Source organism: Oncorhynchus mykiss, chromosome 27 (assembly GCF_013265735.2).
Source record: "Oncorhynchus mykiss isolate Arlee chromosome 27, USDA_OmykA_1.1, whole genome shotgun sequence".
Lineage (NCBI taxonomy): Eukaryota > Metazoa > Chordata > Actinopteri > Salmoniformes > Salmonidae > Oncorhynchus > Oncorhynchus mykiss.
In genome coordinates this window covers 49,990,488-50,018,094 of record NC_048591.1, presented here as the reverse complement: position 1 = coordinate 50,018,094, position 27,607 = coordinate 49,990,488, and the positions used below count along the sequence as shown (strand labels likewise).

Here is a 27,607-nt window from a genome sequence, read left to right as displayed (position 1 = left end):
TATACAGGGTGAACTCTAAATTACTCTCAGGAATTATGTCTCATTTAGGTTGGTCCCATCCCCCACACAAGCATTTAGATGCTGTGACACCCTGTGGACATTGGGCCTTGGTGGTCAGGTACCACTGTGAACTTGGTATTGTTTGATTGGTGGTTGGTTTTGGGTTGAAATGTTACACCTTCATATGTTCTACACTATAATGAAATGCCTTTGTTCTCTGTCTTCTACTGTGTCCAGCCTGAACTAACTGCTGATGTTATCATAGAGGTGATGTGGTCTGATATCATAGAGGTGATGTGGTCTGATATCATAGAGGTGATGTGGTCTGATATCATAGAGATGATGTGGTCTGATGTTATCATAGATTTGATGTGGTCTGATGTCAAAGAGGTTATGTGGTCTGATATCATAGAGGTGATGTGGTCTGATGTTATCATAGAGGTGATGTGGTCTGATGTTATCATAGAGGTGATGTGGTCTGATGTCATAGAGGTGATGTGGTCTGATGTTATCATAGAGGTGATGTGGTCTGATGTTTTCATAGAGGTGATGTGGTATGATGTTATCATAGAGGTGATGTGGTCTGATGTCATAGAGGTGATGTGGTCTGATGTTATCATAGTGGTGATGTGGTCTGATGTCATAGAGGTGATGTGGTCTGATGTCATAGAGGTGATGTGGTCTGATATCATAGTGGTGATGTGGTCTGATGTCATAGAGGTGATGTGGTCTGATGTTATCATATAGGTGATGTGGTCTGATGTCATAGTGGTGATGTGGTCTGATGTCATAGAGGTGATGTGGTCTGATGTTATCATAGAGGTGATGTGGTCTGATGTTATCATAGAGGTGATGTGGTCTGATGTCATAGAGGTGATGTGGACTGATGTCATAGAGGTGATGTGGTCTGATGTCATAGAGGTGATGTGGTCTGATGTTGTCATGGAGGTGATGTGGTCTGATGTTATTATAGAGGTGATGTGGTCTGATGTTATCATAGAGGTGATGTGGTCTGATGTCAAAGAGGTGATGTGGTCCGATGTTATCATAGAGGTGATGTGGTCTGATGTTATCATAGAGGTGATGTGGTCTGATGTCATAGAGGTGATGTGGTCTGATGTTATCATAGAGGTGATGTGGTCTGATGTCATAGAGGTGATGTGGTCTGATGTCATAGAGGTGATGTGGTCTGATATCATAGCGGTGATGTGGTCTGATGTCATAGAGGTGATGTGGTCTGATGTTATCATAGAGGTGATGTGGTCTGATGTTATCATAGAGGTGATGTGGTCTGATGTCATAGAGGTGATGTGGTCTGATGTCATAGCGGTGATGTGGTCTGATGTCAAAGAGGTGATGTGGTGTGATGTCATAGAGGTGATGTGGTCTGATGTTATCATGGAGGCGATGTGGTCTGATGTCATAGAGGTGATGTGGAGGCTTGAAATGATCCCATCTGTCCTCACTTTACTTGCCTTTGTATTAAAGCTCTGTCAGGGCTTCCTGTAACACTGATCCTAAATGGCACCCTGTTCCCTATTGAATAGGGCTCCTGGCAAAATGAGTGCACTAAATATGGTATGGGGTGCCATTTGGAACATAAACTGAGTGTTGTTCTGTTTTCTACCTTGTGAAGAGATAGAGATCAGAGGGATCTGTGAGGGTCAGTGCCTTCATCAGATGGAGGTGACAGTTGACGAGAGCTTGAAGCCTGTCCACCCAACCAGTCACACTGACAAGAAGCTTCTCCCCATAATCGGCTGTATTTGTCAGGAGCTATCCCCACTGTAAACTCTCAACGTGACTGTCAGGATATATCCCCACTGTGAACTCTCAATGTGACTGTCAGGATATATCCCCACTGTGAACTCTCAACGTGACTGTCAGGATATATCCCCACTGTGAACTCTCAATGTGACTGTCAGGATATATCCCCACTGTGTACTCTCAATGTGACTGTCAGGATATACAGTGCCTTGCGAAAGTATTCGGCCCCCTTGAACTTTGCGACCTTTTGCCACATTTCAGGCTTCAAACATAAAGATATAAAACTGTATTTTTTTTGTGAAGAATCAACAACAAGTGGGACACAATCATGAAGTGGAACGACATTTATTGGATATTTCAAACTTTTTTAACAAATCAAAAACAGAAAAATTGGGCGTGCAAAATTATTCAGCCCCCTTAATACTTTGTAGCGCCACCTTTTGCTGTGATTACAGCTGTAAGTCGCTTGGGGTATGTCTCTATCAGTTTTGCACATCGAGAGACTGAAATGTTTTCCCATTCCTCCTTGCAAAACAGCTCGAGCTCAGTGAGGTTGGATGGAGAGCATTTGTGAACAGCAGTTTTCAGTTCTTTCCACAGATTCTCGATTGGATTCAGGTCTGGACTTTGACTTGGCCATTCTAACACCTGGATATGTTTATTTTTGAACCATTCCATTGTAGATTTTGCTTTATGTTTTGGATCATTGTCTTGTTGGAAGACAAATCTCCATCCCAGTCTCAGGTCTTTTGCAGACTCCATCAGGTTTTCTTCCAGAATGGTCCTGTATTTGGCTCCATCCATCTTCCCATCAATTTTAACCATCTTCCCTGTCCCTGCTGAAGAAAAGCAGGCCCAAACCATGATGCTGCCACCACCATGTTTGACAGTGGGGATGGTGTGTTCAGCTGTGTTGCTTTTACGCCAAACATAACGTTTTGCATTGTTGCCAAAAAGTTCAATTTTGGTTTCACCTGACCAGAGCACCTTCTTCCACATGTTTGGTGTGTCTCCCAGGTGGCTTGTGGCAAACTTTAAACAACACTTTTTATGGATATCTTTAAGAAATGGCTTTCTTCTTGCCACTCTTCCATAAAGGCCAGATTTGTGCAATATACGACTGATTGTTGTCCTATGGACAGAGTCTCCCACCTCAGCTGTAGATCTCTGCAGTTCATCCAGAGTGATCATGGGCCTCTTGGCTGCATCTCTGATCAGTCTTCTCCTTGTATGAGCTGAAAGTTTAGAGGGACGGCCAGGTTTTGGTAGATTTGCAGTGGTCTGATACTCCTTCCATTTCAATATTATCGCTTGCACAGTGCTCCTTGGGATGTTTAAAGCTTGGGAAATCTTTTTGTATCCAAATCCGGCTTTAAACTTCTTCACAACAGTATCTCGGACCTGCCTGGTGTGTTCCTTGTTCTTCATGATGCTCTCTGCGCTTTTAACGGACCTCTGAGACTATCACAGTGCAGGTGCATTTATACAGAGACTTGATTACACACAGGTGGATTGTATTTATCATCATTAGTCATTTAGGTCAACATTGGATCATTCAGAGATCCTCACTGAACTTCTGGAGAGAGTTTGCTGCACTGAAAGTAAAGGGGCTGAATAATTTTGCACGCCCAATTTTTCTGTTTTTGATTTGTTAAAAAAGTTTGAAATATCCAATAAATGTCGTTCCACTTCATGATTGTGTCCCACTTGTTGTTGATTCTTCACAAAAAAATACAGTTTTAAATCTTTATGTTTGAAGCCTGAAATGTGGCAAAAGGTCGCAAAGTTCAAGGGGGCCGAATACTTTCGCAAGGCACTGTATCCCCACTGTGAACTCTCAATGTGCCTGTCAGGATATATCCCCACTGTGAACTCTCAAATTGACTGTCAGGATATATCCCCACTGTGAACTCTCAACGTGACTGTCAGGATATATCCCCACTGTGAACTCTCAATGTGACTGTCAGGATATATCCCCACTGTAAACTCTCAATGTGACTGTCAGGATATATCCCCACTGTGAACTCTCAATGTGACTGTCAGGATATATCCCCACTGTGAACTCTCAATGTGACTGTCAGGATATATCCCCACTGTGAACTCTCAATGTGACTGTCAGGATATATCCCCACTGTGAACTCTCAATGTGACTGTCAGGATATATCCCCACTGTGAACTCTCAACGTGACTGTCAGGATATATCCCCACTGTGAACTCTCAATGTGACTGTCAGGATATATCCCCATTGTGAACTCTCAATGTGACTGTCAGGATATATCCCCACTGTGAACTCTCAATGTGACTGTCAGGATATATCCCCATTGTGAACTCTCAATGTGACTGTCAGGATGTATCCCCACTGTGAACTCTCAACTTGACTGTCAGGATATATATCCCCACTGTGAACTCTCTATTTGACTTTTTTCAAAGAGACAGACGCATTTATATTCTAGATGGGGAAACACATAGTACAACCGAAGGCATGTATTTCAATGGTACAATGATAGGGTTGTATTTCAATGGTATAATGGTAGGGTTGTATTTCAATGGTACAATGGTACAGCTGTATTTCTGCTCTTTTTTCTATTCCTGATCTTCTGTGAACCACTGTGCGATTGTCATAGATATAACATGTATTTGTAAAGCCCTTCTTACATCAGCTGATGTCACAAAGTGCTTCCAGAAACCCAGTCTAAAACCCCAAACAGCAAGCAAAGCAGAGACCGCAAGGGCGGTTCTTTTCTCCAGTGCCTTTCCGTTCACCTTCACACTCCTGGGCCAGACTACACTCAATAATAGGACCTACTGAAGAGATGAGTCTTCAGTAAAGACTTAAAGGTTGAGACCGAGTCTGTGTCTCTCACATGGGTAGGCAGACTATTCCATTAAAATGTAGCTCTATAGGAGAAAGCCCTGCCTCCAGCTAATGGCTTAGAAATTCTAGGGACAGTTAGGAGGCCTGCGTCTTGTGACCGTAGCGTGCGTGTAGATATGTACGGCAGGTCCAAATCGGAAAGATAGGTAGGAGCAAGCCCATGTAAGGCTTTGTAGGTTAAGCAGTAAAACCTTGAAATCAGCCCTTGCTTTGACAGGAAGCCAGTGTAGGGAGGCTAGCACTGGAGTAATATGATCAAATCTTTTGGTTCTAGTCAGGATTCTAGCAGCTGTGTTCAACACTAACTGAAGTTTATTTAGTGCTATATCCGGGTAGCCGGAAAGTAGAGCATTGCAGTAGTCTAACCTAGAAGTGACAAAAGCATGGATGTATTTTTCTGCATCATTTTTGGACACAAATGTTTTGATATTCGCAATGTTACGTAGATGGTAAAAAGCTGTCCTTGAAACAGTCTTGATATGTTCTTCAAAAGAGAGATCAGGGTCCAGAGTAATGCCGAGGTCCTTCACAGTTTTATTTGAGACGACTGTACAACCATCAAGATTAATTGTCAGATCCAACAGAAGATCTCTTTGTTTCTTGGGACCTAGAACAAGCATCTCTGTTTCGTCCGAGTTTATAAGTAGATCATTTGCAGCCATCCACTTCCTTATGTCTGAAACACAGGCTTCCAGGGAGGGCAATTTTGGGGCTTCACCATGTTTAATCAAAATGTACAGCTGTGTGTCATCCGCATAGCAGTGAAAGTCAACATTATGTTTCCAAATTACATCACCAAGAGGTAAAATATATAGTGAAAACGAAAGTGGTCCTGAAACGGAGCCTTGAGGAACACCAACATTTACAGTTGATTTGTCAGAGGACAAACCATCCACAGAGACAAACTGATATCTTTCCGACAGATAAGATCTAAACCAGGCCAGAACTTGTCCGTGTAGACCAATTTGGGTTTCCAATCTCTCTAACAGAATGTGGTGATCGATGGTATCAAAAGCAGCACTAAAGTCTAGGAGCACGAGGACAGATGCAGAGCCTCGGTCTGAGGCCATTAAAAAGTAATTTACCACCTTCACAAGTGCAGTCTCAGTGCTATGATGGGGTCTAAAACTAGACTGAAGCATTTCATATACATTGTTTGTCTTCAGGAAGGTAGTGAGTTTCTGCGCAACAACTTTTTCAAAACTTTTTTGAGAGGAATGGGAGATTCGATGTAGACCGATAGTTTTTTATATTTTCTGGGTCAAGGTTGGGCTTTTTCAAGAGAGGCTTTATTACTGCCACTTTTAGTGAGTTTGGTACACATCCGGTGGATAGAGAGCAGTTTATTATGTTCAACATAGGATGACCAAGCACAGGAAGCAGGAAAAGCTTGAGTGTCTCCCTTGATCCTAGGTCCTGGCAGAGTTGTGCAGACTCAGGACAACTGAGCTTTGGAGGAATATGCAGATTTAAAGAGGAGTCCGTAATTTGCTTTCTAATGACCATGATCTTTTCCTCAAAGAAGTTCATGAATGTATCACTGCTGAAGTTAAAGCCGTCCGTCTTGGGGAATGCTGCTGCATTTTAGTTTGCTTTGCGACAGTATCAAAATACATTTGGGATTGTTGTTATTTAACGTAAAGTTGGCAGGTAGCAAAGTAAGGTTAGCAGCAAAACAATATGGAAATTGCTCTTACACATGGAGGGCAAGGAGGGTTTAATATATTTATATCTACGTAGTACATGCCAATCTGGAATATACAACATCCTGGATGTCCAACCACATACTCCAACCAGTTACTATCCGTTATCTCAACACAGTTACTATCCGTTATCTCTATACACAGTTACTATCCGTTATCTCTATACACAGTTACTATCCGTTATCTCAACACAGTTACTGTCCGTTATCTCTATACACAGTTACTATCCATTATCTCAACAAAGTGACTATCCATTATCTCTATACACAGTTAATATCCCTTATCTCGACGCGGTTAATATCCATTATCTCTACGTAATTACTATCCATTATCTCTATACACGGTTACTATCCGTTATCTCTATACACAGTTAATATCCATTATCTCTATACACAGCTACTATCCATTATCTCTATACACAGTTACTATCCATTATTTCTATACACAGTTACTATCCGTTATCATATCAGTTCCCTGTGTGTAGCAGGTAACTAGTTGGCTCCTTAGCAAATATCAAACTCGCTGCTTATCAACTGTCAAACTCCTCTTTAATATTTAATAGATTCTCCTTTCTTCATTATAGTTTCCTGGCATATGAAATGCCCACTGCACGTTGATTAAGCCTTAATGCAATTATGAATAAGTAGAGTAATTGCCTACTTTACATTTTCAGATAGCGTAGTATTTTCTCTCCAGAGCAGACAGCTCCCCAAAGACCTGGGATTATTTTCAGTTTTGTTTTCGTCTTTTAACATACTTTATCACACAGAGAGAAGTAAACACCCAGAAGCCCATGGGGCTTTGATTAGACAATCTTATCATCCTTCATTTTCTTCTCTCAGTATCACTCATTCTTTGCAGCATACAGTATTTTGTCCCTGCAGGCAATACTTGTTTCTTTTTATTATAATTTTCTTTCATTTCTTGTCATTTACTTTAATTTATTTTATTTTCCAGTTATACAAACATAATAGGATTTGTTTTTTCTGAATGTGTCTGGACTGACGTTTTCAAACGAACTTGAATGTAAAAGTTATCGCGGTTCATTAATTAAATTGTCAAAAAAATCCTTGACTAAATTATCTAAAAAGGATTCCTTTTCCAATGTTGTTTTTTGTTGCAAATCTCTTCTAGTGTGCCGTGATTTGTTGTCATTGTGTTGTTCATGTGAAGTGTGTTTGGGGTGATGTGGCTTCCGGATACTGATGTGCTATGACAGCTCAGTCCAGGCAGAGCTTCACACCTAATAGACAGTCTTTTGAAACGTTAAAGAAAGTTGCTCTTGTTCTGTTATTTTACTCAATTTGGCCTTTTTTATATTTCAAATGACATTGATGTATGTGCAGTGAACATGAAGTGGAATTGGAGAAGGAAAATGTGGACTCTGGCAGAGAGAGGAGGGGGAATGTATGTGCTGTGCCCAAGAAATCATTTTCGAATGTCTCTTCTTGAAACCGTACCGTTTTATTATGTTTGGCTGTCTGTCCTCATCCGTCTGTCTGTCTGGGAAAGAAGTACTCCTACAGTCGTCAATCTCTTACCTTTGTCCCCACAAACTTTTCCGTGTGGCAGACAGCAAGACATTTATTAAATATTTATAATTGTTTAATGAGGCTGTGATAAATATCAGTCCTGAGACTATGGCTGCATCTCCAATGTGCCCCGGTCAAAAGTAGTGCACTAAATAGGAGATGCTGCCTATAAAAGGAAATCCACTAAATAGGAGATGCGGTGCCATTGGAGATGCTGCCTAGAAAAGGAAATCCACTAAATAGGAGATGCGGTGCCATTGGAGATGCTGCCTAGAAAAGGAAATCCACCCACCTGTCCCACTTCACCAGTTGGTTGCCCTCCGTCATCTCAAGAAGCTAAAGTATAACCATCCTGTGTTACATAACTGTGTGTCTGTTGTCGCCTGCTCATTGTAAAGTAACCATCAGTGTGCTTTAGTACGCTGAGGCTACAGGGCCTTCAGAAAGTATTCACACCCTTTGACATATTCCACATTTTGTTGTGTTACAGACTGAATTCAAAATGGATTCAATGGATTTTTTTTCTATCACCCATCAACACACAATACCCCATTATGACATCACAATACCCCATTATGACATCACAATACCCCATAATGACAAAGTGAAAACATGTTTTTATGTTTTCTTTGCAAATTTATTGAAAATGTAATACAGAAATATCTCATTTAAAGAACTATTCATACCCCTGAGTCAATACATGTTAGAATCACATTTGACAGTGATTACAGCTGTGAGTCTTACTGGGAAGTAGAGTCTTACTGGGAAGTACTGTATCTAAGAGCTCTGAGTTTTACTGGGAAGTAGAGTCTTACTGGGAAGTAGAGTCTTACTGGGAAGTAGAGTCTTACTGGGAAGTAGAGTCTTACTGGGAAGTAGAGTCTTACTGGGAAGTAGAGTCTTACTGGGAAGTACTGTATCTAAGAGCTCTGAGTTTTACTGGGAAGTAGAGTCTTACTGGGAAGTAGAGTCTTACTGGGAAGTACTGTATCGAAGAGCTCTGAGTTTTACTGGGAAGTAGAGTCTTACTGGGAAGTAGAGTCTTACTGGGAAGTAGAGTCTTACTGGGAAGTAGAGTCTTACTGGGAAGTACTGTATCGAAGAGCTCTGAGTCTTACTGGGAAGTAGAGTCTTGCTGGGAAGTACTGTATCGAAGAGCTCTGAGTTTTACTGGGAAGTAGAGTCTTACTGGGAAGTAGAGTCTTACTGGGAAGTACTGTATCTAAGAGCTCTGAGTCTTACTGGGAAGTATAGTCTTACTGGGAAGTACTGTATCGAAGAGCTCTGAGTCTTACTGGGAAGTAGAGTCTTACTGGGAAGTAGAGTCTTACTGGGAAGTACTGTATCTAAGAGCTCTGAGTCTTACTGGGAAGTAGAGTCTTACTGGGAAGTACTGTATCGAAGAGCTTTGCACACCTGGATTGTACAATATTTGCACATTATTCTTCAATATCTGTCAAGTTTGTTGTTGATCAGTGTTAGACAGCCATTATCAGGTCTTGCCATAGATTTCCATAAACAGCTCCAGGTTATTGTCCTGCTGAAAGGTGAATTCATCTCCCAGTGTCTGGTGGAAAGCAGACTGAACCAGGTTTTCCTCTAGGATTTTGCCCGTGTTTAGCTCTATTTTGTTTATTTTTATTTTAGAAAAAATACTCCCCAGTCCTTGTCGATGACAACTTTACCCATAACATGATGCAGCCACCACCATTCTTGAAAATATGAAGAGTGGTACTCATTGATGCGTTGTGTTGGATTTGCCCCAAAAATAATACTTTGTATTCAGGACATGAAGTTTATTTCTTTGCCACATATTTTGCAGTATTACTTTACTGCCTTGTTGCAAACAGGATGCATATTTTGTAATATTTTTATTCAGTACAGGCTTCCTTCTTTTCACTCTGTCATTTAGGTTAGTATTGTGGAGTTTCCTTCCTCTCCAGCAACTGAGTTAGGAAGGGTACCTGTGTCTTGGTTGTGACTGGGTTTATTGACACCATCCAAAGTGTAATGAATTACTTCACCATGTTCAAAGGGATATTTAATGTCTGCTGTTTATTTTAACCCATCTGCCCTTCTTTTCAAGGTATTGAAAAACCTCCCTGGTCTTTGTGGTTGAATCTGTGTTTGAAATTCACTGCTCGACTGAGGGACCTCACAGATAATTGTATGTGTGGTGTGGTACAGAGATGAGGTAGTCATTCAAAAATCATGTTGAACAGTATTATTGCACACAGAGTGAGTACACACAACTTATGATGTGAGTTGTTGAGCACATTTTTACTCTTAAACTTATTTAGGCTTGCCATAACAAAGGGGTTGAATACTTTTCAGCTTTTCATTTTTAAATAACTTGTAAACATTTCTAAAAACATAATTACACTTTGACGTTATGGGGTATTGTGTGTTGGACACATACACAACATCTCAATTTAATCCATTCTGAACACAACAAAATGTGAAGAGTTGTTAAAACAATAGTTTAAAAAAATAATTGAATTGGCTGGACATGTTTCCAGCTAAAATGTGTCCCCGCTATTATACAGTATCTAATTCACAGTGGGGATAGCTATTATTATACCATATCTAATTCACAGTGGGGATAGCTGCTATTATACAGTATCTAATTCACAGTGGGGATAGCTGCTATTCTGCAGTATCTAATTCACAGTGGGGATAGCTATTATTATACCATATCTAATTCACAGTGGGGATAGCTGCTATTATACAGTATCTAATTCACAGTGGGGATAGCTGCTATTCTGCAGTATCTAATTCACAGTGGGGATAGCTATTATTATACCATATCTAATTCACAGTGGGGATAGCTGTTATTATAGAGTATCTAATTCACAGTGGGGATAGCTGTTATTATAGAGTATCTAATTCACAGTGGGGATAGCTGTTATTCTGCAGTATCTAATTCACAGTGGGGATAGCTGTTATTATAGAGTATCTAATTCACAGTGGGGATAGCTGTTATTATAGAGTATCTAATTCACAGTGGGGATAGCTGCTATTATAGAGTATCTAATTCACAGTGGGGATAGCTGCTATTATACAGTATCTAATTCACAGTGGGGATAGCTGCTATTATACAGTATCTAATTCACAGTGGGGATAGCTGTTATTCTGCAGTATCTAATTCACAGTGGGGATAGCTGTTATTCTGCAGTATCTAATTCACAGTGGGGATAGCTGCTATTATAGAGTATCTAATTCACAGTGGGGATAGCTGCTATTATACAGTATCTAATTCACAGTGGGGATAGCTGTTATTCTGCAGTATCTAATTCACAGTGGGGATAGCTGCTATTATACAGTATCTAATTCACAGTGGGGATAGCTGCTATTATAGAGTATCTAATTCACAGTGGGGATAGCTGCTATTATACAGTATCTAATTCACAGTGGGGATAGCTGCTATTATAGAGTATCTAATTCACAGTGGGGATAGCTGCTATTATACAGTATCTAATTCACAGTGGGGATAGCTGCTATTATAGAGTATCTAATTCACAGTGGGGATAGCTGCTATTATACAGTATCTAATTCACAGTGGGGATAGCTGCTATTATACAGTATCTAATTCACAGTGGGGATAGCTGCTATTCTGCAGTATTTAATTCACAGTGGGGATAGCTGCTATTATACAGTATCTAATTCACAGTGGGGATAGCTGCTATTATACAGTATCTAATTCACAGTGGGGATAGCTGCTATTATACAGTATCTAATTCACAGTGGGGATAGCTGCTATTATAGAGTATCTAATTCACAGTGGGGATAGCTGCTATTATACAGTATCTAATTCACAGTGGGGATAGCTGCTATTATAGAGTATCTAATTCACAGTGGGGATAGCTGCTATTATACAGTATCTAATTCACAGTGGGGATAGCTGCTATTATACAGTATCTAATTCACAGTGGGGATAGCTGCTATTATACAGTATCTAATTCACAGTGGGGATAGCTGCTATTATACAGTATCTAATTCACAGTGGGGATGGCTGTTATTCTGCAGTATCTAATTCACAGTGGGGATAGCTGTTATTATACAGTATCTAATTCACAGTGGGGATAGCTGCTATTATAGAGTATCTAATTCACAGTGGGGATAGCTGTTATTCTGCAGTATCTAATTCACAGTGGGGATAGCTGTTATTATACAGTATCTAATTCACAGTGGGGATAGCTGCTATTATAGAGTATCTAATTCACAGTGGGGATAGCTGCTATTATACAGTATCTAATTCACAGTGGGGATGGCTGTTATTATACAGTATCTAATTCACAGTGGGGATAGCTGTTATTCTGCAGTATCTAATTCACAGTGGGGATAGCTGCTATTATACAGTATCTAATTCACAGTGGGGATAGCTGTTATTATAGAGTATCTAATTCACAGTGGGGATAGCTGTTATTCTGCAGTATCTAATTCACAGTGGGGATAGCTGTTATTATAGAGTATCTAATTCACAGTGGGGATGGCTGTTATTATACAGTATCTAATTCACAGTGGGGATAGCTGTTATTATAGAGTATCTAATTCACAGTGGGGATAGCTGTTATTCTGCAGTATCTAATTCACAGTGGGGATAGCTGCTATTATAGAGTATCTAATTCACAGTGGGGATAGCTGTTATTCTGCAGTATCTAATTCACAGTGGGGATAGCTGCTATTATAGAGTATCTAATTCACAGTGGGGATAGCTGTTATTCTGCAGTATCTAAACATATTGTTATGAGATTCTGTAGAACATTTGAATTGATGCACATTATTAGGTGAATATGCCATTTAATTTGAACTCAGTTCGTTTTCCTTCCCATTTTTTGCAGACTTTGCTGTCGCAGTACGGCCAGTGTCGTACGCAGCAGTGTTGAGAAGGAAACCAGACATCTCCTCATCGCTGCTCAGTTCGTGGCCCCGGCCTCAACACCGACATGACCACGGCAGAGGGCTGGTGACTCCTGACTGGCCGGCATCGTTCTCCAACCATCACCTGTCTACCCTCAGTCTGCTCAGCTCTCAGGAGGAATACAGGAGCCAAGGTCAGTCAGTCAGTCAATCAGTCCTGGCTAATAGTCTACTCTACTTCCCAGCTAATGCCCAGCCAAGGCCTGCAGTGTTGTTGTGCCCCATGTGATATGGGACCGACTGGAGGAGGGCACATTTACATCCACCAACATCTGATGCATTTCAGGCTGCTACTTTTCAAATAGTATTCTAAATCATTTAGACACTTTTGCTGTGCTTTATTGAGCTTGCCTGGCACTATGGAACAAAGTGTTATTTTTTGAGCTTGCTTGGCACTATGGAACAAAGTGTGTGCTTTATTGAGCTTGCCTGGCACTATGGAACAAAGTATGTTCTTTTTTGAGCTTGCCTGGCACTATGGAACACTGCTTTATTGAGCTTGCCTGGCACTATGGAACACTGCTTTATTGAGCTTGCCTGGCACTGTGGAACACAACTTTATTGAGCTTGCCTGGCACTATGGAACACAACTTTATTGAGCTTGCCTGGCACTATGGAACAAAGTGTGTGCTTTATTGAGCTTGCCTGGCACTATGGAACAAAGTGTGTTCTTTTTTGAGCTTGCCTGGCACTGTAGAACACAGCTTTATTGATCTTGCCTGGCACTATGGAACAAAGTGTGTGCTTTATTGATCTTGCCTGGCACTATGGAACAAGGTGTGATCTTTATTGAGCTTGCCTGGCACCATGGGACAAGGTGTGATCTTTATTGAGCTTGCCTGGCACTATGGAACAAGGTGTGATCTTTATTGAGCTTGCCTGGCACCATGGAACAAGATGTGATCTTTATTGATCTTGCCTGGCACCATGGAACAACGTGTGATCTTTATTGAGCTTGCCTGGCACCATGGAACAAGGTGTGATCTTTTTTTATCTTGCCTGGCACCATGGAACAAGGTGTGATCTTTATTGAGCTTGCCTGGCACTATGGAACAAGGTGTGATCTTTATTGAGCTTGCCTGGCACTATGGAACAAGGTGTGATCTTTATTGATCTTGCCTGGCACTATGGAACAAGGTGTGATCTTTATTGATCTTGCCTGGCACTATGGAACAAGGTGTGATCTTTATTGATCTTGCCTGGCACCATGGAACAACGTCGGATAGTCCGAGAGGCCTAAACCCTTCCCATCTGATCCATTGGCAAGTTCAAGAAAAAGCTAAAAGTATTTGAGTTATTTAAAATACTTGAAAAATAGGTTAAGATAAGGGAGGATGGCTCTGGGTACCCGGTTGGAGGCATAATGACAGACAGGACACAGACTCAAGATGAATAATAACCCTTTATTACAGTGTTCCCCAACTGACGGCCCATGCGCCAATGGTTTCCCCCCAGGTCTTCTGAGCAAAGAAAAATATATATCGATATTTCTTTGGTGTGTGGAATTTTCATTGTTGGACATAAAAGACTGTAAAACAATACCAGGAAATCAGCTCCAAGTGATTTTAAGTTAAGAAATCTGTTACCAAGTATTCCCACACATAATACAGAAACACAAAGTGATCATATTGGGGCGGCAGGGTAGCCTAGTGGTTAGAGAGTTGGACTAGTAACCGAAAGGTTGCAAGTTCAAATCCCAGAGCTGACAAGGTATCTGTCGTTCTGCCCCTGAACAGGCAGTTAACCCACTGTTCCTAGGCCGTCATTGAAAATAAGCATTTGTTCTTAACTGACTTGCCTAGTTAAATCAAGGTTTGAAGTTATTATTTTTTAGTCAACCGTTATGTCTGTTTGGGCTTCTTGCGGTGTTCCGGCCCACCGACCATCCGCTAACTTGTTGTTGTTGTCTGAATCTAGTTGATGATCCCGCCTTTATTGTCTCAGACACATACAACTTTATAGTGTGTAGTTGACTGAATGGTGTTCTGAACTGATTCGTTCTGGCCCTGTGGCTCTGATTGGTTCTGGCACCGGCCCTGTGGCTCTGATTGGTTCTGACACCGGCCCTGTGGCTCAGTAAACAGAAGTGATGAGAAACTATTACCAGAAGGCTCTACACACAAAACAATAGAAACACTTGACCATTGAATTGTAGAATAATAAAATCGAAGGGAAGAGTTTAAAAGTAATAGCCATGTAATAACCACTGTGAAAACGATTTACCAGCTAATTACACTTAACGGCCGTTAGGAAGCTGGTTGGTGAAGAGGTGTAAACTTCCTCCTCATTCACACCACAGCGATGGTTCAGAATTTATAGTCCAGTTGTTGGGGGGTGGGGGAGAGTCCATGGATAAAGTAAAATGAGACTGACATCTGAACCCGGCCTTGGCCAGCTCACCTTTCTTATATACTGGGCCCGGCCATAACCTTGTAATTGGTCGAGAGCCAAGAAGGGCAGGGTCAGAGGTCCCATGAGAGATCAGAGGTGGGACCTGTAACTGGACACTTGGCACAGTCAGAGAGTTTTCTACAATACAATGACCAATACATACAACCTCTGGTGAGTCAGTCTATTTGATCACACTTCTGGAGGGTGAGTCAGTCTTTGTACTAGAGCTCCATCAGGGAGCTATCCCCTTCTGTCTCTGCCTGGCCTCCAGACAGCACGACCACGGCTGCTTCCTGCTTGGTTAGACCCTGTCTGTGTCCCAAATGGCACCCTATTCCCTGCATAGTGCACTACGTTTGACCAGAGCTGCAGTGGTCAACTCCATCCTGTCCGAGATTTACCACAGCTGGAACAAACACATGGTTTCTGCAGTGTCCCAGATACCAGTACCAGTGCATCTGGAGAAGATAAGGACATGTCAACCTGCTAATATTCACCTACTTTTCTGTTGTAGTTTTAGAATGAGTATTACAGGACATTCTGTAAATGCTGTTTGTTTCACAAATGACATGGAATCTCATTTGTAAATCACAACTAGAAAAGGTATGATGATTCCTAGTAGTCCACATAATGCCTAGTCCTTTAGCCATAGTAGAGCATGGAGAGAAAGCCCCCACATCTGTTCCCCATCTCTCATTGGCTACAAGACCTGTCATGTCTTCGATCACCTCATCAGGTCCACTACCAGAGACATGAGGACACTTGATTCAGTCTGACAGGGGATCAGTATAAACAAGTCTTCCTGTATCAATGACATCGCATCCTCTTCTGGGGACACTAGATTCGGTCTGACTGGGGATCAGTATAAACAAGCCGTCCTGTATCAATGACATCACATCCTCTTCTGGGGACACTAGATTCAGTCTGACTGGGGATCAGTATAAACAAGCCTTCCTGTATCAATGACATCACATCCTCTTCTGGGGACACTAGATTCAGTCTGACTGGGGATCAGTATAAACAAGCCTTCCTGTATCAATGACATCACATCCTCTTCTGGGGACACTAGATTCAGTCTGACTGAGGATCAGTATAAACAAGCCTTCCTGTATCAATGTGCTTAGTGTGCAGCTAAACATTGTATTCTGGATAAAACTCGGTTTGTTATTATTGAATAAGACAAAGCTTTTAACAGCTAGGACTGCTATTTCTTGTGCCTGAATCCCGCTTAACAGACAGGTTGAAGCCTGCTTGACAGAGATGCTAAGCTGCTAGCCATCAAGCTAATGAAGTTGATACCAGATTATTTTTTGCAATGGAGCCCTCTCTGTCTGGAGAAATACATGAACGGTTCCCTCTCTGTCTGGAGAAATGCATGAACGGTTCCCTCTCTGTCTGGAGAAATACATGAACGGTTCCATGTATCTACTACGCTTTGTTTCAGGACAAACAGGATCACTCAGAGTTACAATGCAGCAATTGTTTACTTGCCAAGGATTATAGGCTCAATGTGTCTTTCTTAATCACGCAGGTCGCCAGCCTACGTAAGAAACTGGGAAAAACTGAGTGGAATGTTCACATTTTCTACGCTGGTGGCTGGATGGTGTTCGCGCTTATTGGATGCAGCTCCCCCTTCTGATAGCGGAGTGGAAGGAGCACAGCAAGACGAGCAAGGCAATCAACGATGGTTGCATGTCACGAGCCGTGGAAGCCAAAGACAGCAACCTCTCGCATAGCATGGGGTGGCAGGGAGGGCTGCAGGGGGAGCAGCAGGTAGCATGGGGTGGAAGGGAGGGCTGCAGGGGGAGCAGCAGGTAGCATGGGGTGGCAGGGAGGGCAGCAGGTAGCATGGGGTGGCAGGGAGGGCAGCAGGTAGCATGGGGTGGCAGGGAGGGCTGCATGGGGAGCAGCAGGTAGCATGGGGTAGCAGGGAGAGCTGCAGGGGAGCAGCAGGTAGCATGGGGTGGCAGGGAGGCCTGCAAGTAGCATGGGGTGGCAGGGAGGGCAGCAGGTTGCATGGGTGGCAGGGAGGGCAGCAGGTAGCATGGGGTGTTAGGGAGGGCTGCAGGGGGAGCAGCAGGTAGCATGGGGTGGCAGGAAGGACTTTAGGGGGAGCAGCAGGTAGCATGGGGTGGCAGGGAGGGCTGCAGGGGGAGCAGCAGGTAGCATGGGGTGGCAGGGAGAGCTGCAGGGGAGCAGCAGGTAGCATGGGTGGCAGGGAGGGCTGCAGGTAGCATGGGGTGGCAAGGAGAGCTGCAGAGGGAGCAGCAGGTAGCATGGGTGGCAGGGAGGGCTGCAGGGAGAGCAGCAGGTAGCATGGGATGGCAGGGAGAGCTGCAGGGGGAGCAGCAGGTACCATGGGGTGGCAGGGAGAGCTGCAGGGGGAGCAGCAGGTAGCATTGGGTGGCAGGGAGAGCTGCAGGGGGAGCAGCAGGTAGCATGGGGTGGCAGGGAGGGCTGCAGGTAGCATGGGGTGTTAGGGAGGGCTGCAGGGGAGCAGCAGGTAGCATGGAGTGGCAGGGAGAGCTGCAGGGGGAGCAGCAGGTAGCATGGGTGGCAGGGAGGGCTGCAGGTAGCATGGGGTGGCAGGGAGGGCAGCAGGTAGCATGGGGTGACAGGGAGGGCTGCAGGGGGAGCAGCAGGTAGCATGGGGTGGCAGGGAGGGCAGCAGGTAGCATGGGGTGGCAGGGAGGGCAGCAGGTAGCATGATGTGGCAGGGAGGACTGCAGGGGAAGCGGAAGGTAGCATGGGGTGGCAGGGAGGGTGACAGGGAGGGTGACAGGGAGGGCTGCAGGGGGAGCAGCAGGTAGCATGGGGTGGCAGGGAGGGCTGCAGGGGGAGCGGCAGGTAGCATGGGGTGGCAGGAGAGCTGCAGGGGGATCAGCAGGTTGCATGGGGTGGCAGGGATGGCTGCAGGTAGCATGAGGTGGCAGGGAGGGTGGCAAGGAGGGCTGCAGGCGGAGCAGTAGGTAGCATGGGTTGGCAGGGAGGGCTGCAGGGGGAGCAGCAGGTAGCATGGGGTGGCAGGGATGTCAGCAGGTAGCATGGGGTGGCAGGGAGGGTGGCAGGGGGAGCAGCAGGTAGCATGGGGTGGCAGGGAGGGCAGCAGGTAGCATGGGGTGGCAGGGAGAGCTGCAGGGGGATCAGCAGGTTGCATGGGGTGGCAGGGATGGCTGCAGGTAGCATGAGGTGGCAGGGAGGGTGGCAAGGAGGGCTGCAGGCGGAGCAGTAGGTAGCATGGGTTGGCAGGGAGGGCTGCAGGGGGAGCAGCAGGTAGCATGGGGTGGCAGGGATGTCAGCAGGTAGCATGGGGTGGCAGGGAGGGTGGCAGGGGGAGCAGCAGGTAGCATGGGGTGGCAGGGAGGGCAGCAGGTAGCATGGGGTGGCAGGGAGGGCAGCAGGTAGCATGATGTGGCAGGGAGGACTGCAGGGAGAGCGGAATGTAGCATGGGGTGGCAGGGAGGGCTGCAGGGGAAGCAGCAGGTAGCATGGGGTGGCAGGGAGAGCTGCAGGGGGAGTAGCAGGTAGCATGGGGTGGCAGGGAGGACTGCAGGGGGAGCAGCAGGTAGCATTGGGTGGCAGGGAGGGCTGCAGGGGGAGCAGCACATAGCATGGGGTGTCAGTGAGGGCAGCAAGTAGCATGGGGTGGCAGGGAGGGCAGCAGGTAGCGTGATGTGCAGGGAGGACTGCAGGGGGAGCAGCAGGTAGCATGGGGTGGCAGGGAGGGCAGCAGGTAGCATGATGTTGGAGGGAGGGTGGCAGGGGGAGCAGCAGGTAGCATGGGGTGGCAGCGAGGGCTGCAGGGGGAGCAGCAGGTAGCATGGGGTGGCAGGGAGGGCAGCAGGTAGCATGGGGTGGCAGGTAGCCTAGTGGTTAGAGCATTTGGCCAGTAACCGAAAGGTTGCACGATCAAATCCCCGAGTTGACAAGGTAATGATCTGTCATTCTTCTCCTGAGCAAGGCAGTTAACACACTGTTCCTCGGGTGTTGTGGATGTCGATTAAGGCAGGCACCCGCACCTCTCTGATTCAGAGGGGTTGGGTTAAATGTGGAAGACTTTTCAGTTGAAAGCATTCAGTTGTACAACTGACTAGGTATCTCCCTTTCCCAACAAGAGGCCTGGAGAGGATACAAACATCTAATAGTTTTGCCATCTTTGAGCCTGATCTTCCTGCACCTTTGTCGCTTTGGGTACCTGTGTCTGGAGCCTGATCTTCCTGCACCGTCGCTGGGGTTACCTGTGTCTGCGGCCGCTGTGCCTACTCCCACTTTTCCCCTACGATTTTGAAGTCGACGTCGTCAACCTTCCATCCCTGCTCTGGATTGAGTGGGGCTTCTCCATCTGTCGCAGGCCTGCACCAGGCACCGCAGGCCTGCACCAGGCACCATAAAAGGTTCTCCGAATCCTGTGAAGCATGGGAGTTGGTGGATTTCCTCATCCTTCTTGCAAGCCGTGATTTTTAGCAGCTCCATGGTAACAAATGTAACCGTTCCCAGTGCAAAAACAATGTCTTATCCCAGAGCTGGAGTAAATTACATTACTAATCTGCTCTTGAGTGTACTACACCAGGACATAAACATTGATTCTATCCTAGTCCATGTGGGTTTTAATGACATTACTAAGCTGCTCCTGAATGTACTACACCAGGACATGGACATTGATTCTATCATAGTCCATGTGGGTTTTAATGGCATTATGAAGGGCAGCTCTGAACAGTTGAAACTGGATTTTAAAGAGCTGATTGACTTTCTGCTAACAAAAGACCCATCATATCTGGCCCTCTGCCATCTCTGAAATGTGGCATTGAACGCTTTAGCAGGATTCTTTCTCTTCACAACTGGCTACGTGATTATTGCAGCTCAATGGGTGTAACTTTTGTTGACAATTTCGATGCCTTCTGGAAACAAAACAGGTTTTATAAGGAGGATGGGATCCACCCAAATCCTGTGGGACCCTGGGTCCTTTCACAGCACTTTAAGGCTGCGTTGAGACAATGACTTATCAATGACCCAAGCCCAGCTCAGATAATCCCTACCATTGTGACGCAGAGTTGTCATAATGCTTTAGCAAATGTATATTATACCAGGGGCATTGTTAGACACAATATAAGTAACCTAATGTATGTCCCTCTATCTGCCCTGAATGCCTCTACTGATCCTACAGCAATTACATGCAGTAATCATGTGACTATGAACCAGACGTACACTGTTAGTGCTGAGCCAGTGTACCCTAGGAGGAAGTCCACTGTGTTCATCCCAGAAGAAAAGTGCTAAAAATAGCCCACGTTAAGAAACGAGGTTCATGAAATCAATAATATCTCTGAAACTCACTTAGATAAAAACCTTTGATGATACAGTGAAAGCAATACAAGGTTATAACATCTACAGAAAAGACAGAAATGCCAATGGTGGAGGTGTTGCTGTTTATATTCAGAACCACATTCCTGTAAAGAATAGAGAGGATCTCATGTTAAATACTGTTGAAGTAATATGGCTAGAGGTTCATCTGCATCACCTAAAGCCCGTTCTGGTGGGAAGCTGCTATAGACAGCTCAGTATCTGGATAATGTTAAATACTGTTGAAGTCATATGGCTACAGGTTCATCTGCCTCACCTAAAGTCCATTCTGGTGGGAAGCTGCTATAGACCACCAAGTGCTAACAGTCAGTATCTGGATAACGTATGTGAAATGCTTGATAATGTATGTGACATCAACAGAGAGTTATATTTTCTGGGTGATTTAAATATTGACTGGCTTTCATCAAGCTGCCCACTCAAGAAAAACCTTCAAACTGTTACCAGTACCTGCAACCTGGTTCAGGTTGTCAGTCAACCTACCAGGGTATTTACAAACAGCACAGGAATGACATCATCAACATGTATTGATCACATCTTTACTAATGCTGCAGAAATTAGCTTGAAAGCAGTATCTGTAAAACTGTTAAATCCCTGTGGATTGATGAGGAATTGAAACATTGTATGGTTGAGAGGGATGAAGCAAAAGGCAAATAAGTCTGTCAGCACAACCGATTGTTAAACGTACTGCAAATTGAGAAATCATGTGACTAAACTGAATAAAAAGAATAAACTATACTACGAAACAAAGGTAAATAACATAAAGAATGATAGTACAAAAGCTTTGGGGCACCTTAAAATACATTTTTGGGAATAAATCAAACTCAGATGGCTCATGGTTCATCACAAAACCAACTGATATTGCCAACAACTTTAATGTATTTTTCATTTGCAAGACTAGCAAACTGAACGGCATGACCGCTGACACTACACATCCAGGTATATCTTGACCCAGTTATGAAAGACAAGTATGGTAATTATTGTAAGTATTGTAAGTGAGTGTGGAAGAGGTGAAAAAAGTATTGTTGTCCATCAACAATGACAAGCCAGCAGGGTCTGACAACTTGTATGGAAAATTACTGAAGATAATAGCCACTCCTATTTACTCCTACTCCTATCTTCAATTTAAGCCTACTAGAAAGTGTGGAACACAGACCTGTAGGGAAGCTGAAGTCATTCCACTACCCAAGAATATTAAAAACCCCTTTACTGGCTCAAATAGCCGACCAATCAGCCTGTTATCAACCCTTGGTAAACTTTAAAATATATATATATATTTTTGACCAGATACAATGCTATTTCACAGTCAACAAATTGACAACAGAATTTCAGCACGCTGATAGAGAAGGACATTCAACAAGTACGGCTCTTACACAAATGACTGAGAGAAATCGATGATCAAAAAATTGTTGGGGTTGTTTTGTGCAGCTTTTTACATTATTGATCATAGTCTGCTACTGGAAAAACGTATGTGTAATTGCTTTATGTGTGATATATATGTGATTCACCACCTGGATTCGGTCTTATGTAGCAACATTTGAATTTCTGTTTTTTACATTGGATAAAAGTAGAGATTCAGAGCTACAAAATGGTTTATCATACACTGCAGTTGAGGAACAATGGGAAAGTAATTCTGCTGTGAAAGTTGATCAACTTGTAAACTCACTTTTGAGAAAATGGCCTTTGAATGTTTTTGGTATCTACTGGACAGCCCTTCTTTATCTACACCTATTCAGCCTTAGCCCCAGCCATCTCCTTAAGGGTTAATCCGTGCGTTCTATACTAACTAAGCTACTTCCAGACATCTAAGGGAGCGAGAACAGCTCACTAGACTCTAGCAGAGCTGGTTAGGAGGTTATGTTAATCAGGACGTTGGTGACTGTGCTGTCAGATTGTCCATTCGTAAATTCAGAGCTTTTTGCGTTCAGAGCGCACACTGGACACTCTGGCTAATAAGTAGAGTTGCTCCCGAAAGCTCTGACCTCACAACGACAGTCAAACACCGAAGCTAACTGGCTAACATTGGCTGGCTACTTCCAGACACATAATGAGAGATCACCCCACTCTGACCATTTTACTCCCCCTAGCAGAACTAGTTAGGCAGTTTTTATGCTTTGTTGTCGATGTTTACTGACACCGGACATACTCAATGGGTGTTGAGCGTTCAGAAATGCATCAGTTATTCTGCGCTCTGGCACACTAAGATGAGTCTTTTATTAAGAAATGTAGCTAGATAAACTATGAATCCCAATGCATGACGTAACATTAGCTAGCTAGCTGAAAATACAGTAACTTGTAATGAAAATAGTTTGTCAAAATTAGAGTGGAGTCTTTTGTTAAGACATGTACCAATTCTTCATCATGGCCTGACTTCACTGTGTCCTGTGGTCTGGAGTGGAACAAATCTTAGATGAGTGGTCTCCTGTGTTCTGGAGTTGAACAAACCTTAGATTAGTGGTGTCCTGTGGTATGGAGTTGAAAGAACCTTCGATGAGTGGTGGTCCTGTGTTCTGGAGTTGAAAGAACCGTAGATGAGTGGTGTCCTGTGGTCTGGAGTGGAACAAACCTTAGATTAGTGGTGTCCTGTGTTCTGGAGTGGAACAAACCTTAGATTAGTGGTGTCCTGTGTTCTGGAGTGGAACAAACCTTAGATTAGTGGTGTCCTGTGTTCTGGAGTTGAAAGGACCTTAGATGAGTGGTGTCCTGTGGTCTGGAGTTGAAAGAACCTTAGATTAGTGGTGTCCTGTGGTCTGGAGTTGAAAGAACCTTAGATTAGTGGTGTCCTGTGTTCTGGAGTGGAACAAACCTCAGATTAGTGGTGTTCTGTGTTCTGGAGTGGAACAAACCTTAGATTAGTGGTGTCCTGTGTTCTGGAGTTGAAAGAACCTTAGATTAGTGGTGTCCTGTGTTCTGGAGTGGAACAAACCTCAGATTAGTGGTGTCCTGTGTTCTGGAGTGGAACAAACCTTAGATTAGTGGTGTCCTGTGTTCTGGAGTTGAAAGAACCTTAGATGAGTGGTGTACTGTGTTCTGGAGTTGAAAGAACCTTAGATGAGTGGTGTCCTGTGTTCTGGAGTGGAACAAACCTTAGATTAGTGGTGTCCTGTGGTCTGGAGTTGAAAGAACCTTAGATGAGTGGTGTCATGTGTTCTGGAGTGGAACAAACCTTATATTAGTGGTGTCCTGTGTTCTGGAGTTGAAATGACCTTAGATTAGTGGTGTCCTGTGTTCTGGAGTTGAAAGAACCGTAGATTAGTGGTGTCCTGTGTTCTGGAATTGAAATAACCTTAGATGAGTGGTGTCCTGTGTTCTGGAGTGGAACAAACCTTAGATTAGTGGTGTCCTGTGTTCTGGAGTGGAACAAACCTTAGATTAGTGGTGTCCTGTGTTCTGGAGTTGAAAGAACCGTAGATTAGTGGTGTCCTGTGTTCTGGAATTGAAATAACCTTAGATGAGTGGTGTCCTGTGTTCTGGAGTGGAACAAACCTTAGATTAGTGGTGTCCTGTGTTCTGGAGTGGAACAAACATTAGATTAGTGGTGTCCTGTGTTCTGGAGTTGAAAGGACCTCAGATTAGTGGTGTCCTGTGGTCTGGAGTTGAAAGAACCTTAGATTAGTGGTGTCATGTGTTCTGGAGATGAAAGAACCTTAGATGAGTGGTGTCCTGTGTTCTGGAGTTGAACAAACCTTAGATGAGTGGTGTCCTGTGTTCTGGAGTTGAAAGGACCTTAGATTAGTGGTGTCCTGTGGTCTAGAGTTGAAAGAACCTTAGATGAGTGGTGTCCTGTGTTCTGGAGTGGAACAAACCTTATATTAGTGGTGTCCTGTGTTCTGGAGTTGAAATGACCTTAGATTAGTGGTGTCCTGTGTTCTGGAGTTGAAAGAACCGTAGATTAGTGGTGTCCTGTGTTCTGGAATTGAAATAACCTTAGATGAGTGGTGTCCTGTGTTCTGGAGTGGAACAAACCTTAGATTAGTGGTGTCCTGTGTTCTGGAGTGGAACAAACCTTAGATTAGTGGTGTCCTGTGTTCTGGAGTGGAACATACCTTAGATTAGTGGTGTCCTGTGTTCTGGAGTGGAACAAACCTTAGATTAGTGGTGTCCTGTGTTCTGGAGTGGAACAAACCTTAGATTAGTGGTGTCCTGTGTTCTGGAGTGGAACAAACCTTAGATTAGTGGTGTCCTGTGTTCTGGAGTGGAACAAACCTTAGATTAGTGGTGTCCTGTGTTCTGGAGTGGAACAAACCTTAGATTAGTGGTGTCCTGTGTTCTGGAGTGGAACATACCTTAGATTAGTGGTGTCCTGTGTTCTGGAGTGGAACAACCCTTAGATTAGTGGTGTCCTGTGTTCTAGAGTGGAACAAACCTTAAATTAGTGGTGTCCTGTGTTCTGGAGTGGAACAACCCTTAGATTAGTGGTGTCCTGTGTTCTAGAGTGGAACAAACCTTAAATTAGTGGTGTCCTGTGTTCTGGAGTTGAAAGGACCTCAGATTAGTGGTGTCCTGTGGTCTGGAGTTGAAATAACCTTAGATTAGTGGTGTCCTGTGTTCTGGAGTTGAAAGAACCTTAGATGAGTGGTGTCCTGTGTTCTGGAGTGGAACAAACCTTAGATGAGTGGTGTACTGTGTTCTGGAGTTGAAAGGACCTTAGATTAGTGGTGTCCTGTGGTCTGTAGTTGAAAGAACCTTAGATTAGTGGTGTCCTGTGTTCTGGAGTGGAACAAACCTCAGATTAGTGGTGTTCTGTGTTCTGGAGTGGAACAAACCTTAGATTAGTGGTGTCCTGTGTTCTGGAGTTGAAAGAACCTTAGATTAGTGGTGTCCTGTGTTCTGGAGTGGAACAAACCTCAGATTAGTGGTGTCCTGTGTTCTGGAGTGGAACAAACCTTAGATTAGTGGTGTCCTGTGTTCTGGAGTTGAAAGAACCTTAGATGAGTGGTGTCCTGTGTTCTGGAGTTGAAAGAACCTTAGATGAGTGGTGTCCTGTGTTCTGGAGTGGAACAAACCTTAGATTAGTGGTGTCCTGTGGTCTGGAGTTGAAAGAACCTTAGATGAGTGGTGTCATGTGTTCTGGAGTGGAACAAACCTTATATTAGTGGTGTCCTGTGTTCTGGAGTTGAAATGACCTTAGATTAGTGGTGTCCTGTGTTCTGGAGTTGAAAGAACCGTAGATTAGTGGTGTCCTGTGTTCTGGAATTGAAATAACCTTAGATGAGTGGTGTCCTGTGTTCTGGAGTGGAACAAACCTTAGATTAGTGGTGTCCTGTGTTCTGGAGTTGAAAGAACCGTAGATTAGTGGTGTCCTGTGTTCTGGAATTGAAATAACCTTAGATGAGTGGTGTCCTGTGTTCTGGAGTGGAACAAACCTTAGATTAGTGGTGTCCTGTGTTCTGGAGTGGAACAAACCTTAGATTAGTGGTGTCCTGTGTTCTGGAGTTGAAAGGACCTTAGATTAGTGGTGTCCTGTGGTCTAGAGTTGAAAGAACCTTAGATGAGTGGTGTCCTGTGGTCTGGAGTTGAAAGAACCTTAGATTAGTGGTGTCATGTGTTCTGGAGATGAAAGAACCTTAGATGAGTGGTGTCCTGTGTTCTGGAGTGGAACAAACCTTAGATGAGTGGTGTCCTGTGTTCTGGAGTTGAAAGGACCTTAGATTAGTGGTGTCCTGTGGTCTAGAGTTGAAAGAACCTTAGATGAGTGGTGTCCTGTGTTCTGGAGTGGAACAAACCTTATATTAGTGGTGTCCTGTGTTCTGGAGTTGAAATGACCTTAGATTAGTGGTGTCCTGTGTTCTGGAGTTGAAAGAACCGTAGATTAGTGGTGTCCTGTGTTCTGGAATTGAAATAACCTTAGATGAGTGGTGTCCTGTGTTCTGGAGTGGAACAAACCTTAGATTAGTGGTGTCCTGTGTTCTGGAGTGGAACAAACCTTAGATTAGTGGTGTCCTGTGTTCTGGAGTGGAACATACCTTAGATTAGTGGTGTCCTGTGTTCTGGAGTGGAACAAACCTTAGATTAGTGGTGTCCTGTGTTCTGGAGTGGAACAAACCTTAGATTAGTGGTGTCCTGTGTTCTGGAGTGGAACAAACCTTAGATTAGTGGTGTCCTGTGTTCTGGAGTGGAACAAACCTTAGATTAGTGGTGTCCTGTGTTCTGGAGTGGAACAAACCTTAGATTAGTGGTGTCCTGTGTTCTGGAGTGGAACAACCCTTAGATTAGTGGTGTCCTGTGTTCTAGAGTGGAACAAACCTTAAATTAGTGGTGTCCTGTGTTCTGGAGTTGAAAGGACCTCAGATTAGTGGTGTCCTGTGGTCTGGAGTTGAAATAACCTTAGATTAGTGGTGTCCTGTGTTCTGGAGTTGAAAGAACCTTAGATGAGTGGTGTCCTGTGGCCTGGAGTGGAACAAACCTTAGATTAGTGGTGTCCTGTGTTCTGGAGTTGAAAAACCTTAGATTAGTGGTGTCCTGTGTTCTGGAGTTGAAAGGACCTTAGATGAGTGGTGTCCTGTGTTCTGGAGTTGAAAGGACCTTAGATGAGTGGTGTCCTGTGTTCCAGAGTTAAAATAACTTTAGATTAGTGGTGTCCTGCTAGCTAGCTAAAAAAAAAAACATAATCCCAACTCATGATGTTACTACCCTGCATGAATCTGCAGATTCTATGGCTTTAACTAGTCAAGCAAATGTGTCAGAGATATGAAGAATAAGACCATACACATAACGTTAGCTAGTGAGCCAGCCAGCTAGCTAGCTAACTAGTACACTTGAAATGAAACCACATTCTGTCAAATTTAGAAACGTGTAATATCTGAAAATGTGGCTAGCTAGACTATCTTACCTGTGATCTGAAATCAGAGTAGGTAGCCAGAGCGAATTTACCAGCTAGTACGTCTATCAAGAGTTGCAGTGGCATTCTATTGAAATGGATACTTGCATGGAGTCTTTGGTTAAGACATGTGGCTAGCTAAACAATGGACCATAATCACAACTACCAAGCCAGCTAACGTTAGCTAGCTAACAGTACACTGGAAATGAAACCACTTTCTGTCAAAATTAGAAATGTGTAATTT

General features: G+C 43.8%; 1 protein-coding gene across 1 annotated transcript in view; it reads left to right on the top strand.

Moving 5' to 3' along the window:
* The window catches only part of LOC110519322 (contactin-5), a 560,400-nt gene that overhangs the window by 198,461 nt on the left and 334,332 nt on the right, over positions 1 to 27,607 (top strand). Inside the window, exon 3 of the mRNA XM_036964829.1 lies at positions 12,719 to 12,931. Within this exon, the coding sequence (XP_036820724.1) occupies positions 12,719 to 12,931 (213 nt within the window). The remainder of the gene's footprint in view (positions 1 to 12,718; positions 12,932 to 27,607) is intronic.